This window comes from Carassius gibelio, chromosome A21 (assembly GCF_023724105.1).
Source record: "Carassius gibelio isolate Cgi1373 ecotype wild population from Czech Republic chromosome A21, carGib1.2-hapl.c, whole genome shotgun sequence".
NCBI classification, from domain to species: Eukaryota; Metazoa; Chordata; class Actinopteri; order Cypriniformes; family Cyprinidae; genus Carassius; species Carassius gibelio.
The window spans coordinates 16,781,581-16,800,420 of record NC_068391.1 but is presented as its reverse complement, the minus strand read 5'-3'; the positions used below and the strand labels follow the sequence as shown (position 1 = coordinate 16,800,420).

Genomic DNA, 18,840 nt, shown 5'->3' with positions numbered 1-18,840 from the left:
CTGCTTTAAATTCATATTCTTAGTAAAAACAACAAATAAATGAATGATTAAAAAAAATCATCAGACATATATATTTACATATATTTTTCGTTCTTTAATAGACTATTATCCAAGAACATCAGTGCTTTCACAAAAAGAAAAAAAAAATGGCACTTGTAACATTTAATGTGATCTCAGGGAAAGGAAAATATTTCTCAGAAGTACAGTAAAATATCTCCCTTTATTTAACAAATACAGATGTTTTATCTATATAAACCATGTTGTGTCCATAAATCGATATATCTGAGCAAAATGTAAACAGTAGTGTTTCTCTAACAGGGTTATTATAGCTATCTAAAACTAAAACCATTAAAAAATATATTTCAGCTTGTTAACCTAATGTACTTAAATAAACTAAAAACTGAAGAAAAAAAATAGTAAAACCTATATATAACATACTATAAAACTATACAGACATGTTACAGAAATTAATAAAAATATTAAATGGAAAAACGAAAATGGAAAATATAAAACTAATTTAAAATGTTCATACAAACTATAATAGTACCTCAGTGATATTAAGTTCCCTAATCACAACTATTTTATTAAGAAGATATTTACTCTAATTTTAAACTTATTGAAATGATGCATATGATGTTTGTGACACAACAGGTACAACATTTTTTAAAACATATAAATCTCATTGGAAGCTCTGATAAGATCCATGTGAGACAAATCTTCCAAAAAAATCTATGTAGAATTTTTATGGAAGACTCTAAATACTTGAAGCTGTTTTAAAAAACAATGGTCTATTAAACACTTTTAAAGCCTAATTAAAAGCACTAAAGAGCAATTAATGTCCATTTTCTTTGGGTGAGATACTTCATTGTAAGTTAATGCTTTTAACAAGCTTGTGTGTCAAAACACAAAGCACTCAACATGAATAAAACTGAGCTCACAGAGCTGTATTATTTTTTTTTCCTTAATTATATTCAAGCTTAAATATGAAGAAATACTCATAAAGCAAAAATAATAAAACTAAAAACTCGATTCATGCATCAGTTTACTATTTACGCAACTGACTTATATGTGACAAATTATATGCATTGTATATTCACACTAAATGGATATTTGTGTATATTATATCCATTTGGTATAGAAATTGCCATGATGCCTAAAATGAAGGAAATTTGATACAAGACATACACAATTGTAGAATTTTGTAATAGTTATGAATTAAAATGCCAGTAGTGCTTCTGTTCATAAAATATGTTTAAATATAAATGCAAAATTGTTGTAACAAGCAAAAACCGATCTAACATAGTTAGAGCCACAGTGAAAAAATAAATGTTATATATATAAATGATCGAGTGAACAAAAAAAAATACATATTATGATTGATGAAAAATCATGCAATTTGGCTTGAAGAACAACAGTGGTGTATTATGTTTTGGTTTAGGATATAACACATGTATTTAGCATATAAACGAAAGCCTGTGGCTTCTGTGGCACATTCTTGCTAGCACAAATGCTAGACAGGAACATGAGTGTTGGCAACAGGCATAGATACGAACACATATACACACACATATTCTCTTGACACATTTCTTCACGCACAGTTCTCTCTTAGTCTAAAATAAACACGAAGATAAACAACACTTGAAATTATCTTCAGTTCTTGCTACCTCTGACATAATGTCGTTACATTAGTAACCTGCTGCTTTCTTTAAATGCTCATCATCTGCTATAATGAGCTGTCTATGCTGTACTCTTATCGGTCTTTCAACAGCAGCCAAGCCTGAAACTGATCTGCAGTCTGTGTCAGCCGTTATCAGTGCTGTCTGCCAAGCTGGGTGCTCCGTCAGCGTGAAAGACAGTCTGTCAGGGCATTGTGGGATTGATTGTTGTGACTGGAGTAAGAGGCCCAAGAGACTTGAACCGAGCCCCAAGCCAAGTAAGCAGTTTGCAATTCCTCTGTTTTCATTGAGCAGAAGCAAGGTCAAACCCCACTTCCCCACTGCATCTTTCAAATACTGTGCTTGTGTATATATATATATATATATAAATATACAGGCCGTTCGGTCTTCTGTTTGGATGAAAGCGTTTGGTCATGTTAAAGTACTAACCCTTTTTGCAATTACAGTGATTTCAGCACAATCATATTAAGGCTTCATAAGTTTTAGTGCTTTGCCCAACAACCCACTGACCCCTTGCAATGACGCTTTTACATTTATATTGGATTGATACAGCGATATTCCTAAAGTGCGGTCACATTAGTGAAATTTTGTGGGCAAAACTAGGTCCTTTGTGTTTTGTCAATACTGTAGATATATGAAGCACAGCTTACAGAGATGTCCCTTTCAAACCAAGCATCTTTCCTTTGGTCAGTGTGGCTAATGAGAGTGACCAGCTTGTACACATTGTGAAATCTGCATAGGGCAATCTTACGCCCTCACGCAAATAACTGCATTTTGCCTGTGAAAATTCACAAGACACTGGTAAATGTGACCGCAAAAGTCACTGAAAGGTTGGCAGTGTGAGATATTATTTACACATTTACTACAATGGCAGCAGTTCATTGGCTTAAACCTGAGCTGGAACACATGATTCAGCTGCATGTAATAGATGGGCAGTTTGGCTGACTAGTTAAAGCACAAGCCTTATACACAGAGAGATAGTGATGAGGAGGAAAACAAGGTGAGAACAAGCAGCATTATAGTACAGACTAGCACCTGGTGATGTCAAAAGCCACAGAAAGCTTTTTACAAATTCACACAGTTTTTATGCTGTACAAAAAAAAAAAACAAGAAAAGAGTAATAAAACGCATTGTAAACAGTCTGAGAACGATGGGGAGAAGAACAAAAAAAGAAAATCAAGGGCCTGGAATGTTGTACTATCCAATGACTTGGCCCCAAACAAACAGTTTTTTGTGTGAGTTTTTGTGCATTAGTGTCTTGAGAGTGATTGTGTGAGCACAGAGTTTGAGGCAAAATCTCTCAATAACTGTAAAATCATAAGCAGCTGAGCAGACTATTTAAATGACTACTCTAACATGTTTCTAAGGCCCAGCTCTACACGAAACAAAACGCATTACATTCTATGTTAATTTTTGTGTATGTGTCTGTAAACAATCAAACTGTGTGCATACCTTTGAGTGCATTTTCCACACGATGGTGTAATCGCCACCTTCGGTTTTACAAAGTGTGATCTGGGCGTAGTATTTTGCATTTGTTTTGTTCCCATCAGTGTTACAGTTTACATGTATTACTAAGGACGTTGGCATGGATCAGAGATACTGCTGGTATAAGATTTCACAGGAATTAGTATTCGCAGTGTAAGGGAATCTATGAAATCAATTTATAAGCGCAAGAAAAGACAGCACGCACACTTTATAAATATTCCGTGTCTGAACATTTCTACGATACGCCAATTCGATTTGGCACATCATCTTGTTTTCCCACATGAACGCTGCTTTCGATTCCTAGCAGGCTCTAAAGCTTGATGCCTGATGTGATTACCATGCAGTGCACAACTTGGCAACTCTCGATGAGGGATATATCTCTCCTTCACTCTATACATTTTCTTTCTGAAGGGCAGCCGGCGTGAGAGGTTGAAGGAGGAGTGAAGATACACGGAAACGGTGAGAAGACCACATGAGCGTGAAGGTAGAAGGACCCTTTGCGACTTGAAAAACAACCACGTTTACCAGTGCAGTCCACAAACCGATCAACGACACAAGGAGACCATCACAAACATAGCCTGCACACTCAGTTCGGAGTGAGAGCCACATTAGTATAAGTGCTTGGGAACCAGTGTATCCCTAACATTTGGTTACCGCTATATGTATCCTCTTTTATGAAAACTCTCACTTTTCTAGCACTATCTCTTCATATTTGGGTGGAGGATCACTGTAGGGGGCTGTCGTCTCATCGCTGCTGCTTTCTAAGTGGCCGGTAACTTCCTCGTAGGATGGCGGTGGGGTTGCACCAGACAAGTGGGAAGCCACGGACAGAGACGAATCTTGCACGTACAGGGAGCGATTGTTCTGAGAGTGGTTGGCGTGATGATGGGCGTCTTGCGGCGTGACTGAAGCCCCGCCCCTCTCGGCACTGCTGACCACCACGCTGGGCCTGTCATTGGCGTGAGAGTTCTCTGAATGCGAGGGAGGGTCCCGGTGCACCAGGATGCGCGGGAGGCTTCGGGCGTTACGGTTAGCCAGATAGCGGTTCTGGGTGTAGGCCGGGCGCCGACGCGTGGCCTTCTGCAGTTGACAGCGCCAGATGAGGAAGAGCGCGATGATGATGAGGAGAGCCACACCCAGGAGAGGCACCACCATGTAGACAGCGTCCGGCCGCTCCGAGCGGGAATCAGCATTACTGTTCACTGTGTAGATGCTGCGGTTTTTCCAGAACTCCATCTATGGATGAAGGGATAAATGGTTAAAGCCACTTACACAAATGAAACTGTTAAAATGCAGTGGCCTTCTGTGTTTTATACTTTTCCCTAGCATTCATGCACCACCACCACCAGAATACCATTCCACTTTTCTTTTTTTTTTTTCATTCTGCTGTTAAACCTGATTATTTATAAAATAAGTTGAAATAATGCTGGTTTATGGCTTCAACAAAAGCATATACCATCAATTGAAAAATCACAACAGGCCTCTCTCTAAAGTTTAAAATATTATTTAAATGTGTACAGTATATATTTGGGATTCATAAAATGCTAGCTAAATTAGTCATTAGGGCATTTTATTCCAAAGAGGTGTGAAATATCATATACATTCCTTTTTCATTTCCATCACAGAATGCTATTAAACAGTGGAATAGGAGCTGAATAAAAATGTTCATGACTTAAATTTTTTTTTGGGAGTTTTAAGAGAGTTTATTTTCTAAAAAGTCCACAGGGCTAAAAGTGCCCAAGGTAACACCTAATAGAAACACCCACTTATGAATTATAAATCTAGTATGTCATGTTTGCTTGTAGGTAAAGCGTGTGGAGTAATTGCTTCGGTTCCTAAGAACTTTGCGACTGGCTCAAAATCTATGACAGCAGATTTCTTACATAAAAGCATCCAAATCTGGCGAGTACTTGTTCACACATATTGTTCACCCTAACACTACACTGTATTAGACACCAAATTACAAAAAACTGATTTACTAGAAATCTGTATGCATAAAAGCACATCAAATCAAAATAATGGTACAATAGACTTATTATTGTTAAATTGCATCCACAAACAATAAACATTGGAAATAGAATTTCTTTACTTCTTTTGCAGATGAAGACAGGATTTACCGTTCGCTCTTTATTTTCAAACACTTCATTGGCCTCCTCAAAGCTGCAGCTCTCCTCGGCACACTCCCTCTCAATATTGCCCGGCCGGAACTCCTCCAGGAAGCCATTAGCCCGTGGAAAACGTTTGAGGAGAGAGTTTGCATCCTTGCCATTTAGGAACGCTGAGAGATCGTAAGACATCTATATGTTTTAATGGGGGCAAAGGTGTTTCTCTGTTTGCTCCTGAGTGTGTATGTGTATACATATATTTTTGTTTGCCAGTTTATGACTTTGCCAATGGATCAGGCCTGACAAATACTCATAATGGTTTTATGCTATTCCCATAAAATGTGGAATTACTGATAGTAAAATATTTTATATAATTATTCTGACAACCATTTTCCATCCATTTATCATTCTGCATCCCACTAAAGTCAAAACAATTTTTTTCACAGAAATTTCTTTTTTTTTTTTAAATCATTAAGACCTATAACTTGCAATTAGAAAACAGACAAATTTAAAATAGGCATTTAAAAAATATATTTCTTTAATATGCTTCAATATCAGTATGGTCTATTTCAATGCTTAAATGAGTCAGCTCAAGAAGGGCTTGAGGAACCCAAAGTGCTTTGACACATCGTCGATTACATCAAGGTTTAATGTCATTTAACAAGGTGTGTCAAGAACTGCTGCACTATATTTAGATCAGACAGAAATATGAATGGACCCTATGCTAACTTCAGCGTTTTAAGATGAAGTTGTTAAAATCTGGTCCTTACCTGCTGCCATACTACCACAAGAGAACTCAATTTGAAGTATTTTGATCTGGGGAGAAGAAAATATGCATTTAAAAGGTTAGACAAGGTTTTCTTATGTTGCACACTTGTTGTTATTGTATTTGTGGCCATTTGTTTTGATCAAATTACAGACAAAACAAATGAACTGGGAATAAAATATGAACTCCAGGGCATTGGCTTTCCTTGCAATATTCTAAATTATGACATAAAAAGAAGACTGCTTTCTGGAAGCTGATATCTTTACTATAGAAATCTACATAATCTCTTGCCTGTCTAAGATACGCTTATGGAGGAGGGAGGAGGGCGGGGGAGGAGGTTCCCATAGTAACGGAGCGGGTAGACAGAGAGATGCGCGAGCTAAAATTATATCACTCGAGCTCACTCTTTAACGAATTCATTTAATTCGCGAGTTACTATCGCTTTACCGCACATGGAAAATACAATATCAGCAATTTCACATTTAATAACGACTTGAAACAGCATAGAATAAAAAAATTGTAAAAATAATGGTGATAGCACGAGTAAGAAAAATCAGAAATACAAAGCATACTTGAAATGCTAGATGCAATATATATATATATTTTTTTTTCCTCTCTAAGTGCAATTGTTTTTAGAAAATGTTGACAAAACAATTCAATGTAGGCTAATTACATTTCCTAAGGCCATTCCTAAAAGCAAAGAGCTTTATTAAAAGCGAATAAAATATTAATAAGTGACACATTTTCAGTTTGACTATAGCAGCTGACAGTACTCCTGAGGCTCTCAGGTCGATTACTGTATATTTATGATAGACGTATATTTATAAACGCAGCGATTTTTTTAGTTGCCATGGAACAAAACAAAATAACGTGTCTATTTGTAACTCGGAGATGCTAAATAATAATAAAGCCTACCTTCCAGGCTGTTGCAATTGCTAGTCCATTCCATTCCTGTTTCCAGCTAGGGAGCACCCACATGAGTCACGGGTGCCGTTTGATTGACACGCGCATGGACCAATAGGAGTAACGGATTTCCCCCGAATGTCCAATGAAATCTTACTATTGGTTTCGTAAACGCAAAGTCATACTTCTTGGGGAATGGGGAGACATAAACTGGGTAGTGTAGTCTGTCTCTGCACATGTTTACGCTTCTCCGAAACAGTTTCAAGAAACCCTTGAATGTTTATGCCCAGATATGAATGTTTTATTCCTATCGTCATGGATGCGTAGTGCCACCAAGTGACACTTTAATTAGAAAAAGAGGATGACAGAGTTAGTATATAGTCGGGGGTCTCTCTCGATGCCACGCCTTGAGTTAAAAGACAGCATTACCCACAATGCTGAACCACTCGTCGCTGTTTTGCTGCTTGTGATGGTGCTTTGTGATTTTTGTAAACTCAGTAGGTCACATGACTGCAAAATGACTTTTAAACTCATATTTAAATGTAACAAGCAAATTGCTGTACCATTCTAAAATGTCTTAATATTGGTCTACAACAACAGTTTGAAATTTTCAGTAGGCCTTAATAGATAAATTATAAATAGCAAAATGAAGCCAATTTCTCTGGCACGTGTGTGCTTTTTATTAATTAATTAATAAGCTAATAATTTTTATAAGCTTAAGCTTATTTAGCTAAAGTTCATTTAATAAATTTGATTTATTATAATACAGGCTCATTTTCGTTTGTTCACAAAATTAGTTTGAGCAATAATAGGCTAACCTACACAGACAGCCTGCAGTACAGTCATAGGCCCCCTAGAGGTCACAGACCCCCAGTTGAAAACCCATGATGTACTGTTATGATGTGAGACTGTAATGGATAATGTTCTTCTCAGTTTTAAAATCAGTCTTCCTTGTGTAAAAAAACAAAAATTGTATACTTGTATTGATTTTCCACTTGTGTACTTAAAATTGTAAAAGTATATTTAAAAAAAAAAAAAAAAACAAACAAACAGATAATACATCAAATTAATGAAAAGGCCACTTAAGCGAATCTAAAGGGACTACAGATTCATGACTATATTTTTTGTTTTAGAAAGTGCACTCAGTAATGTCAAATTAAAAGTTTTACTTGAAATTCAATTTTAATTAATTATTTAATTACTATTTATGTTTTATTAATCTTTTATCATGTTTTAAAGAAGTACCCTTATTTTTGTGTTAACTGAAATATAACACATATAAAGTACTTTGTTTTATAACACATACTTTGTACTATAGTGTGTTAAAATTAATATATTTTAAATGTACTAAATTGCAACTTTATTAGTTACAAATACATTTAAATATATGACATACACATTACAGTTAAAAATATCAAAAGTGTGCTTGTTAGTACATTCACTAGTACACTTTAACCATATTTCAATGACAATAGAAGTAATTATGAAATGACATACATAGGTAAGTCAAAAAAACACTCCTAAGTTGAAGTAATTGCAGTTAATATGCATTTAAACTATATAACAATTGAATTTCATGTTAAATGACATGCAATCAAGTGACCGAAAACATTTACATTCAGTTCATACTTAAAATATATTATTTTAAAGTATATTATTTCTGTAATAACTACTCATTTTTGAAGTATGCTATAGTCAAAATTGAATTTATCTTCTCAAGTATTTCAATATCTGTTCACTAACTTTTTACATTAAAAGTATTTTATTTTACTTTTTATTGTAATAATTTTAGAGGCACCTTTTAGTAGGTTTTGGCTTTCCATTGCCAAAATATTCTGAGTTGGGCTGCATGGCCTAAAGGAATTTTTCCTGACTCATTGGTATAGCCATTTCAATGTCCCCCTTTAAGAAACTGCTTTTCATCCGATTTCTATTCATAGAAGTAACAAAGCCATCAAGACAGGTCTCTGCTGACCTGTGACTTTAACAGAAGAGTCAAATCTTGAACATTTCACATTCTTAGGGGAACAATGTCATTGCAGACAGTGTCCTTTATCAATCCTATTTTGTTTGAAACCTGGACAAACAGCAGAGGCCCTTCTAGTCAACAGATAGGGTTAGAGAACATCAAAGGACTCAAGTGAGTTCAAAAAAGAGACTTATCAGAAGCACAAATCCCAAACAGACAAGGTTTGCACTCATTTAAATATAGATTTTACTTCAAATGAAAAGTACAAAAGTATAAAAATATGCCATAAATACACATATAAACATAAAATGCACATAAATCATAATTTAGGGATGGGTAATAGAATACAAATAGACTTTTATATACAAAAGAATGTAAGAAACCTGAGATTTCCCAATGTGGGACTGCATTTTTTTACTGTTTTTAACAGGAATTACTTTTATGCAAGACATATCTGAATCTGTATTCATGTAATTAAAGTTTCCTGCATAGAACAATCAGTAAAACCACTCTGGTTGTGCTCTAGATGCTCATAAGAAACACTAAGTCCATGCACTGAATTATTGATGGCACGGCTTCTCTAATAGAGCACAATGCGGCATTATCCAGTGATGATGTTAAATTTATGAACATTTCCTCCTCGTAAAGTCACAGCTGCAGAGTTGGATGAGGTTGAACATTCAGTTGTAACTGGTGAAGCGACTGTTAAGTTTAAGACACTCCTCAGCATCGCTGTCATCGTCTTCATCACAGCTGTCCTCCTCTTCCTCGCTGTCTGACTCATCGTAGAAGTTTATGGTGGCCTGCACTGGGAAATTTCTGAGCAGGGTCTCGCCATCACTGAAGAGGTAGTCGTATGACTTCGATCTGGGCCAATACAGCCTAAAGCATGAAGAAATAAAATGTTTAATAAAAACTACGCAAACAGAGCACGGAAATGCATTTTTTTAGCATGTAACATAAGCCTTATTTGGAACAGATTAGGATTTTAGGGGCCAAAATAAAAGCATGTGACAAAACAAAACCATTGCTCAAGCTAAATTAAATGCTCACTGACCTGACAGGGTGCTGGAAAGACTGCATTTTGCCATCTGTTGTAGTGTTACCGGGCACTTCTGGCCTGGAGTAAGGCTGGAAAGATTGAGAAAAGACGTGTAAGACCACATGCACGAAACACAACTCAAACAATGCTTCCTGTCCAGTGTTTATGAGGTGATATCACTGCCAGCTTTGTGGGTGTATAACACCCTGGGCAGGATGCAAAAGCTGTGACATGGAGGGTGTCAGGCTAAAGTGTTTGTGGGAAATTGGTTCTAACTCCGTTTCCCAAATCTAGAGGTGTCTGCTTGAATCTTGGCAAGCGATCGCTTGCTCTCTGGGAGCTGTTTTCTCCTACACCTCGTCTCTGGGCACTGACTCAGTGTTCACACTCAGACAGTGGTGCCATATGGCTAAAGTGTCTCTGCGCTAGAGCTGCTCTCAGTTTGTCTTTGCGTCACTGAATGGGCTTGGTGTCAATGAAACACCTCCACACTCACACAATCTGCTTCTTAATGCTAACCACATGCCTGTCTGTCACCTTAAAGCTACCTGCTGCTCTTAAAAAAACACACCAAACTGAAATTTCCTGTGCTGTTTACCCGCAGCCTAAATAGCACTCTGGCTCTGAGTTCATCATGGTACCATGTGTTTTCTGAGCTTGATAACATTCCTATAGATGCAAGTTATATTGAAATATTAAGATTGCAGTGGTTGAAAAACTTACACAAGCGAGCTTGGTTCTCCGGCATTCAGTTTGTGCATCCTTTCTGGTCACGAGCCACGGTCTCCACAGGGAAGCTGGGCTGTGGATCGAATGACAGGAATATTTTAGATGTAAAATCTAACAGGCATCCTCTATATATAGAATAGAATAGAATAGAATTGAATAAAGCAAATAATGCTCACCTGATGGACTGCTGGATGTCGGTGTTCATTGTATTGGAAAGAGGAGCTGTAACAAACACAGAATTCATCTCTCTTTTTTGCAGGGCGTTAGTCCCAAATAGTACTTTTTTGGAAGATCTCCGCACTATGGACGCCAGGATGAGTCGTTATCCTCCGGAGGGAAGTGAATGAATGAAGGGGAGTCGGCCTCGGGGTTTATATGGAGCTGGGCTGGAGCTGCAGGGGCGGGGCTGGACGATGGTGCCGATGCCAAATGATCTGAGGTTGTTTCAAGAGGGGGTTTAGTGCTGTTTGCCAAATGATGGGGATAGTGACTGCTAAGGACATTTTGGTGTAAAGACTGCTCCAGTTGTATAAACAGTGCGCCCCAGCGTGAGGGTGAGAAATCTGGTACCGTGAGGTTATTGCAACAACACGGAGGGGCAAACTTACACACCATCTGCGAGAAAGGCGACGGGGGGCTACACAGGAGTGGGGTCATATATAATAAAGATTAGTTAGTTATAAGATTTCGAGGCTACATCGATTAGGACTACGTGCGCAGTTGTGATCAATCCATGCATGCCTTCGTAACACCAAAAAGGCGTGCCGTATCCTTGCGACGTTTGTTATTAATTCGCTGTATCTATTTTTCCCCTTTGTTTTGCTTTTTAGATTTTCAAGTTCTTTTAAAATTACAAAATTATCTAAATAAAACTAATCAATAAAAACACTTGCCTACTAATGTCATATTATTACTGAAGTCTATTCGCCTACTTTTACCCGCTTATTTAGGTTATTACACGTTACTATTTTGGTTTTGTAAAACAGACTATGCAAAAAAAAAAAAAAAAAAAAAAAAAAAAAAAAAAAAACATTGTAGAAATGTTCTCTACATTTTATATCTGTTTTATAATAAACAACACCATGGCTAACTTTGGAAACTCAGACCTATGGCCTTGGCTATATTGTTTTTTACTTAGTTTGAGATTGCATAAACAGGATCGTTAACATTTAAAGTCATTATTTACCTAAAATCTTTATCTTAAAATACCTTTTCTTTTTTCATTTCTTTCATTCCTATAGGCCTACCCCTTATTTTGATTTTCTAATGACCCTTCTCTGCTGTCTAGGCTACTTCATTGTTGCCTTTAAAAACTGATCCGAAAACAGCCCTTAACTCAGCTCTTAACTTCACCAAAAGCTTTACAACTAAAGTCGATCCGCGGTCAGTTCGTGCGCGTCTCGCGCTGTTTGTCTAAACGCACGCGTTCACATTTAGCCCGTTAAGAAGGGTGCAAAATATCGCACTAAGCGAGTTTAATTAGGTCCTAATGGGGAGTTGATGGACTTCGTCGCTCCATTTGGAGGAGCAAATTCGCGAGACTGCGTCACTCCGACCTCCTATAGGGCCAGCAAACTGACCCGCGTCAGGCAAAAGGCACAAATGGACAACTCAAGACAGCGATGAGCAATTCCTTAAACATACAGTTGAGATAACAACTAATGCAATGAATCAATTAACGACAGTGTTTTCATTCACTTTACTAATCTAATTAGTAAACGATGTGACGGGCAAACGTAGTCTTGCAAATAGATGGTATAAAGTTAATTTCCTCAAAGTCATGATGATATGCCAATTGTAGATAGATAGGCTACGTAAAATTACTCTGAATCTAATGGATAAGGGGTAATGTGGGACACCTTTAGCCATTTTGTGCATCATATTTCCATATTAAGCCAAAATGATACATCAAAATGTTATATCATTATAAAATCCATAAGATGTTCCCTATCTAAATCAGAATAAATTTTTTAATAATAACAAATAACAAATATAGTGCTTCTTGTGCCAAATCGTTTAAGAATTTGTGGATTTTCTAATTTGGGACAGCTCATGCTCAAATCTGGGACACTATATAATTTTTTTTTTTTGCGAAGTAAACTTCAGATTTAACACTCCTGGTTAAATGTGCATGTTTGCTTAATTAATTTAGTAGGCATACACTGTGTTTGTTGTCTTTATAAGTCTTAAAAAAATAAGTAACCTATATGTTAATTTATGGAATGTTAAATACAATTTTATAACATAAATCTTTTATTATTTTAAATAATGTATTATTTTATTATTTACAACAATAATAATAACCATGTAATGAAGTCAAAAATGTAAAATTGAACTTAATAAAGATAGTAAAATGATTTAATAAACATTTTTTGTAAAGATGTATAATTTGCAACATGGAATGCCTTTAAAACTGTTATCAAACTTCAATAAACTTCTAATACTAATTTTCATTTTGTTTGTTTTTTCAAAAGCTTGTGTTAATCAAATATAATGGTAAAAACATAATAGAAATAAGCAATCAGTCTTGGACTCGTCATGGTTCAGGACCCCATTGTCGTCTAGTTGCTAAATTGTAAACCTGGATCTTAAAACAAATAATATTACTGCATTATAAGCCCTAAAATTGATAAAATTACATGTATGGCATTAAACCTTCTTAATGCACATTTTATCAACTGAGTAACATTGTATATTTGACTGTCCCACATTAGTCAAAACATGCTGTCCAACATCCTTTTCTAAAGTGGGACAACAACTAAATTTGATAGCAGTTTAGAGCATTGTTTTATTTATAAAATAATTATAACCTTAACATTAATTTAGTGTAAAACCTGTCATTGCAGTGAATTTAACAAGAGGTACTTCCTGTTTGTTGATTTTATTGGCCACATTTCGGACATAATATACAGAAAGTCAAGCGATTTCAATAACTTGACACACCAATCATGTTCACCTGTAAAAGAAGAGATAAAGAGAATGCAGCTTAGTTGTCCCACATTAGTCAGTGTCCCACATTACACCAATCCACCCTGTCACAGATTATAACAGTTAAAGTAATTTAAAGGATCAAAGCATAGATAGATAGTTGGATGGAAACAGATAGAAATACAAAATGGTAGAATAGCAGACTGTGAGGGTGGCAATAAGAGGTATGTTGTTTATTCTGTTCATTTGGGAGTGTTCTGGCTTATGGGTGTCTGTCTAGTCCCAGTCTGTTTTAACATTTGCTGATCTCAGAGCCTTGGAAACCCCCTGCCACTAAGGGCTCTTAAAAAATCTTCTCCCCCATGGTCAGGAATGCAGTAATCACCAGCCTGCTGCTCCTCGAGCCTAACCAATGTGTTATTTTATAAGCAAGTCAACACCAATCTTTAATTTAAAATAACAAGAAATGGATTAGTTAGAGTACATTATATATCTGTTCTCCACAAGAATTCAATGTGTGATTTATTTTGTCTTGCTCTTGTAATTAAATACTGCAGAGTCAAATACATTTATTTTGTCTAAAATAAAATATATGAACTTATATGTGACTAACACATCATTTATTTTAAACTTAATGTCTTGCTAACAGACTGGGTTAAAAAGTATTTATTTTAATGTTCTGATTGATTTGTTGGTTTGATTAAGTTATATATTTTAAAAATATTTAAATAATGCAGTGGCCAGCACATAACCTTTCCCTCAAGCCAAGATTGACTTAATCATTTAGATCACAGCACCGGTGAATTCCAAAATACACGTAATGGATCATTTCAGAGGAAATTCCATGGCTTAAAAGTTAACTGATTTCTCACATCTCAGATTTACTTAAAAATAAAACACTGCTGTTGCAATGCCTCTTAAAATATTTTCAAAATGTTAAATATGAAATTAATTAATATTCAACTGCAAGCAAATAAATTTCATATATTTTGTATGCACTTTAAATCATTGTAAAAAACATTGTAAAACAAAAAGACTTCTACAAAATTCGATAAATCTAGTAATGCCTTCTTTTTAAATATTTCATTTGCTTTTTACTTGACTGGTGCAGTATTACTTCAGTGTTTCAAGGGAGCAACTCTCTTTGCCTTAAACTACTGAATTACAGCGCTTGAGCAATCTGTGTTGATTGCTTTTCTTAAAGCTACAGAAAACAGCCCTCTAAAGGGGGAATATTCCTCAAGAGCCCCTTTCACACTGCACGTCGGACCCGTCATATTGCCGGAACATTGCCGGGTCGCCTTCTGTGTGAAAGCAACCACGTCCCGGGATTGATTTCCCAAATTGAACCCGGGTCGAGGACCTTGTAACATTGCCAGATTCAACCCCGGGACGAGCGCTGTGTGAACAAAAGCCAGATCTAATGCCATGTCGAAGTGATTACCGGCTGTTTTGAAGGAAGATCAACGTTCGCGACGAAAAAATATGTGCAAACTGTAATGAAGCAGAGATCAGTTTGTTCCTCACTTTCGCGCTGACGCTGAGATCATTTGCTTGCTTCAGTGGAAGTATAACGTGCCTAACATTTTCGACTCGCCAAGATGTCACGTGTCGTTACTGGATCTTTACGTGTTGTGTGTGAAAGCATGCACATATCGCGGGTAATCACTGGCAGTGTGAAAGTGCAAAATCTAGCAACCCCGGAACAATTGCCGGAACACTTTACCCCTGTATTTACCGGAATGGCAGTTTGAAAGGGGCTAAGAGGTAATGACTGTAAACCATTCTAAACCAGTAAACCAGTCAAGAGGTAATAGAATTATTATTACAGAAGATTCTTTAGATGCATTGTCAATTGAAGCATTTTATCACTCTAAAATTGCATTTTTAATACAACTATAAACATTTTAGATCAGTTTAGTTGGCTATAAGTTAAATAGTCTTATGACTCTTGACCCCAACAAATGAACTAAACTACTGCTGTTTCCTTATCTACCGATGCAAGTCCCCTGACTAGTGAGGTGAAAAAGTGCAATTCAGACTGTAAATAAAATAAAATTAATTTAATTTTGTAAAGAAATTTTAATGGGTCTGTTTAACATAACATAATAAAAAATCTACATAAATACAAAAATAAATAGACAAATCTAATGTAACATCACAAATTCTTTAGAAAACTCAAAGCAAACCTATAGCACTGGCAGAAGGATGTTATTAAATATCTTTTGGTACAGCTGACCTCTGCTCAGGGTCATGTGTCCAGCGCTGTTTTTTCCAGTGACCCAGTCATTCTCACGTCTACACAAGCGTCACACCTCTGCTCTCATCTGAAGCGGTGTGTGGATGACACCAGTCCTCACACCACACCAGCACACTTCTCTCACCCTCTCTGTGTTCCAGGACCAGCATCAGGGTTCCCACATCAGCACCAACCTTCTCACTTGTCAAATCTGAACCTTGCTGATGCACAGTCATCATTCATTTAACAGTAGAATGACAGAGCCCTGAAGATGAATGAAAGAATGTAGTGAATGAAGTTAATGAAATTAGAAAAATCTCCAATAGGGGGCAGTCCTTCTGCTCAAAAAGATCCTGTTTTTAGGATCCATCTGAACCATATGAACACTAATTCAACCTAATATTTTATTTTATTTGAATTACTTTTTTTTTTTCAGTAGATCACATATTTTTAAAAACGAAACTTTAAAAACTTCTTCATGGTGTTTTTTTTTTAATTGAAAGTTGAAAGCTTAATGTTTCTTTGGAAAGATGTTTTCTCAGCTAAACAATTGATAAACATGTTGATAAACGACAGTACAAATACATTGAATAAACTGTACTTATTCACAGCCTTTTTATTCCTGTTAAAATCTAAACCTAGTGCGACCCTGACAAAGGTCAATCACATTATTATCGTGACAGGTAGTCATTGAAAAAAGGGTTGTTTATGGTCTTCCATCATACGGCTGACCTCTGCTCAGGGTCATGTGTCCAGCGCTGTTCATTCCAGTGACCCAGTCATTCTCACGTCTACACAAGCATCACACCTCTTGCTCTCATCTGAAGCGGTGTGTGGATGACACCAGTCCTCACACCACACCAGCACACTTCTCTCACCCTCTCTGCTGCTCAACTCTCTCTACTGGCACCCAGTTACACACAGAGTTTATGTAGCAGGACCTGCATCACCGTTCCCACATCAGCACCTACACACAAATATACAATGACCCTGCTTTTTTAGAATTATAAATAAAATTGGGGACCAGTTCTCACGAATAACTATGACTTTTGCTTCAGTAAACTTCTAATTAACTGTTTATCAATCGTTAGTAAGGTAGTTTTAGGGAGAATATGGTCATGCAGAACAAGGCATTAATATGTGCTTTATAAATACAAATAAACAGTCAATATGCTAGCATTATAAGGTTCTATGGGGGAGCAAAAAAAGGTTCTTCTACAAAAGCCCTCTTTTGGAAACATTATTTAAAAAGATTTAATATTATTAATAAATTGCTCAACATATAGTTGAAGCACTGAAACACAATGTGAAAAATGCTAATAGATTTGAATCAATTGATGGTTCTTCCTTGGCTAAGAAATTCCCAATAACGGAGAAAGATACAGCATATATTCTTTTTTTTATTGCTAAAATATATTCAATATATATTTACATAAATACATTTTCTACCAATATATTTTTGTCAATTTTTTCATATTTTATTTGAAAATATATATTTAAATGTATAAGTATATATTTGAAAAGCATTTAAAAAAAAAAATTTTAGTCCAAGAAAATGCATTCACATGTCACATTCGAAGAAAATATAGATTTTTTGTCTATGACGTGTGAACATATAACACATTTGAACAAACTTCAGCAGGGAACATCATTCAACATGCTCTAAAAATGCTAAATTGCAAAAAAATATTAAAAATTATGAAATAATTCTAAATCTACTTTTGATCCCTAATAGGAGGCCCTCCACTTTCCGTTTGTATTTAGCCTAAATGTAGAATACATTTACCAAGACACATTTTTTTAAATAAATTTCAAAATATATTTGGGTTAATGAAGGTTAAAATTAAATATATATTTCTATTTCAAAAATATATTTTGTTGAGTGTCACTGTTTGCAACAAATATTTATCATGTGACCATGGACCACAAAACCAGCCTTAAGTGTCAATTTTTCGAAATTGAGATTTATACATTTATACAAAGCTGAATAAATAAGCTTTCCACTGATGTATGGTTTATTAGGATCGGACAGTATTTGGCCGAGATACAACTATTAGAAAATCTGGAATTTGAGGGTGCAAAAAATCTAAATACTGAGAAAATTGCCTTTGAAATTGTCCAGTCTTAGCAATGATTATCACTAATTAAAAATGACGTTTTTATATATTTACTGTAGGAAATTTACAAAATATCTTCATGGAACATGATCTTTAATATGCTAATGATTTTTGACATATAAGAAAAATCTATAATTTTGACCAATACAATGTTTTTTTGGCTATTACTACAAATATACCCCAGCGACTTAAGACTGGTTTTGTGTTCCGGGGTCACATATATTATTTGCCATATGGAATATATGGTGAAGAGCAAGATAAACTTACTGATCTTTGAAGCTTAAGTGTGATATCAAGATTTTATTCATATTTATGATGTATATCAGTGTAAATGGTTAACAGATCTACATTGCTTTAAGCAACGACCGTCTAGTGACCCTGTTCACTCATGCACTTCTCACACCTCTCATCTTATCTGAGGAGGTGTTGAGGTGACACCAGCCCTCGCACCACAGATCACCACCATTCTGCTCACTTTCTGCTCCGACACACATGCCCAGGTCAAGACACGGAGCCAGGGCAGCCATTCCCACATCAGCACCTACACACTCTTGACCTGGACGCTGATCTCAGATTCCAGCACCCTTTTGTTTCTACAATTTTTCTGCTACCCATGAAAGATTTTTGGCCAGTATTTGAGGTCAGAGAGATAGAGAACTCATTATTTCAGTGTGTTTACCGCTAGCTTCAGGTCGTATGAGTCAAAGTTCATTTGTGTTGATTTGGGAATAAACATTCGGACTCAGACTATCCTGCATTGTGTGTATCTCCACACCTCTGAGCTCATTTGCTAAGGTGTGTGTGGATGGCACCTCTGTAGACACACTCCTCCACCCTTTCTGCTCCTCCGCTGTCTCTCTGTACTGACACATCATCCTCCA

At 36.1% G+C, this 18,840-nt stretch overlaps 2 protein-coding genes across 3 annotated transcripts; both read right to left on the bottom strand.

Moving 5' to 3' along the window:
- Nucleotides 1-71: 71 nt before the first annotated feature.
- Nucleotides 72-7,013, bottom strand: LOC127941552 (transmembrane gamma-carboxyglutamic acid protein 3). Of its 2 annotated transcripts, XM_052536713.1 has the most exons (4): nucleotides 6,948-7,013; nucleotides 6,037-6,082; nucleotides 5,279-5,439; nucleotides 72-4,397 (listed from the first exon to the last, which is right to left on the bottom strand). In XM_052536713.1, the coding sequence occupies exons 1-4, from the start codon at nucleotides 7,008-7,010 to the stop codon at nucleotides 3,846-3,848; spliced, it is 822 nt and encodes a 273-aa protein (XP_052392673.1). In that variant the 5' UTR covers nucleotides 7,011-7,013; the 3' UTR covers nucleotides 72-3,845. The 2 variants fall into 2 exon arrangements, with proteins under 2 accessions (XP_052392673.1, XP_052392674.1); XM_052536714.1 differs by lacking the exon at nucleotides 6,948-7,013 and having other exon boundaries at nucleotides 5,279-5,458.
- Nucleotides 7,014-9,126: 2,113 nt separating this feature from the next.
- Nucleotides 9,127-11,611, bottom strand: LOC127941553 (protein ripply1-like). The gene is made up of 4 exons (XM_052536715.1): nucleotides 10,852-11,611; nucleotides 10,670-10,748; nucleotides 9,962-10,035; nucleotides 9,127-9,786 (listed from the first exon to the last, which is right to left on the bottom strand). Exons 1-4 carry the CDS (start codon nucleotides 10,917-10,919, stop codon nucleotides 9,585-9,587), a joined length of 423 nt encoding a protein of 140 aa, XP_052392675.1. The 5' UTR covers nucleotides 10,920-11,611; the 3' UTR covers nucleotides 9,127-9,584.
- Nucleotides 11,612-18,840: the final 7,229 nt, after the last annotated feature.

Coding starts and splice junctions, on each gene's coding strand:
- LOC127941552 (XM_052536713.1), bottom strand. CDS start 7,010: ATGTGGGTGCTCCCTAGCTGGAAACAGGAATGGAATGGACTAGCAATT. Junction 6,083..6,947: donor CAATTGCAACAGCCTGGAAG/GTAGGCTTTATT, acceptor TCTTCTCCCCAG/ATCAAAATACTTCAAATTGA. Junction 4,398..5,278: donor TTGAAAATAAAGAGCGAACG/GTAAATCCTGTC, acceptor CTTCATCCATAG/ATGGAGTTCTGGAAAAACCG.
- LOC127941553 (XM_052536715.1), bottom strand. CDS start 10,919: ATGAATTCTGTGTTTGTTACAGCTCCTCTTTCCAATACAATGAACACC. Junction 10,036..10,669: donor GGAGAACCAAGCTCGCTTGT/GTAAGTTTTTCA, acceptor CAATCTTTCCAG/CCTTACTCCAGGCCAGAAGT. Junction 9,787..9,961: donor TCTTTCCAGCACCCTGTCAG/GTCAGTGAGCAT, acceptor TTCATGCTTTAG/GCTGTATTGGCCCAGATCGA.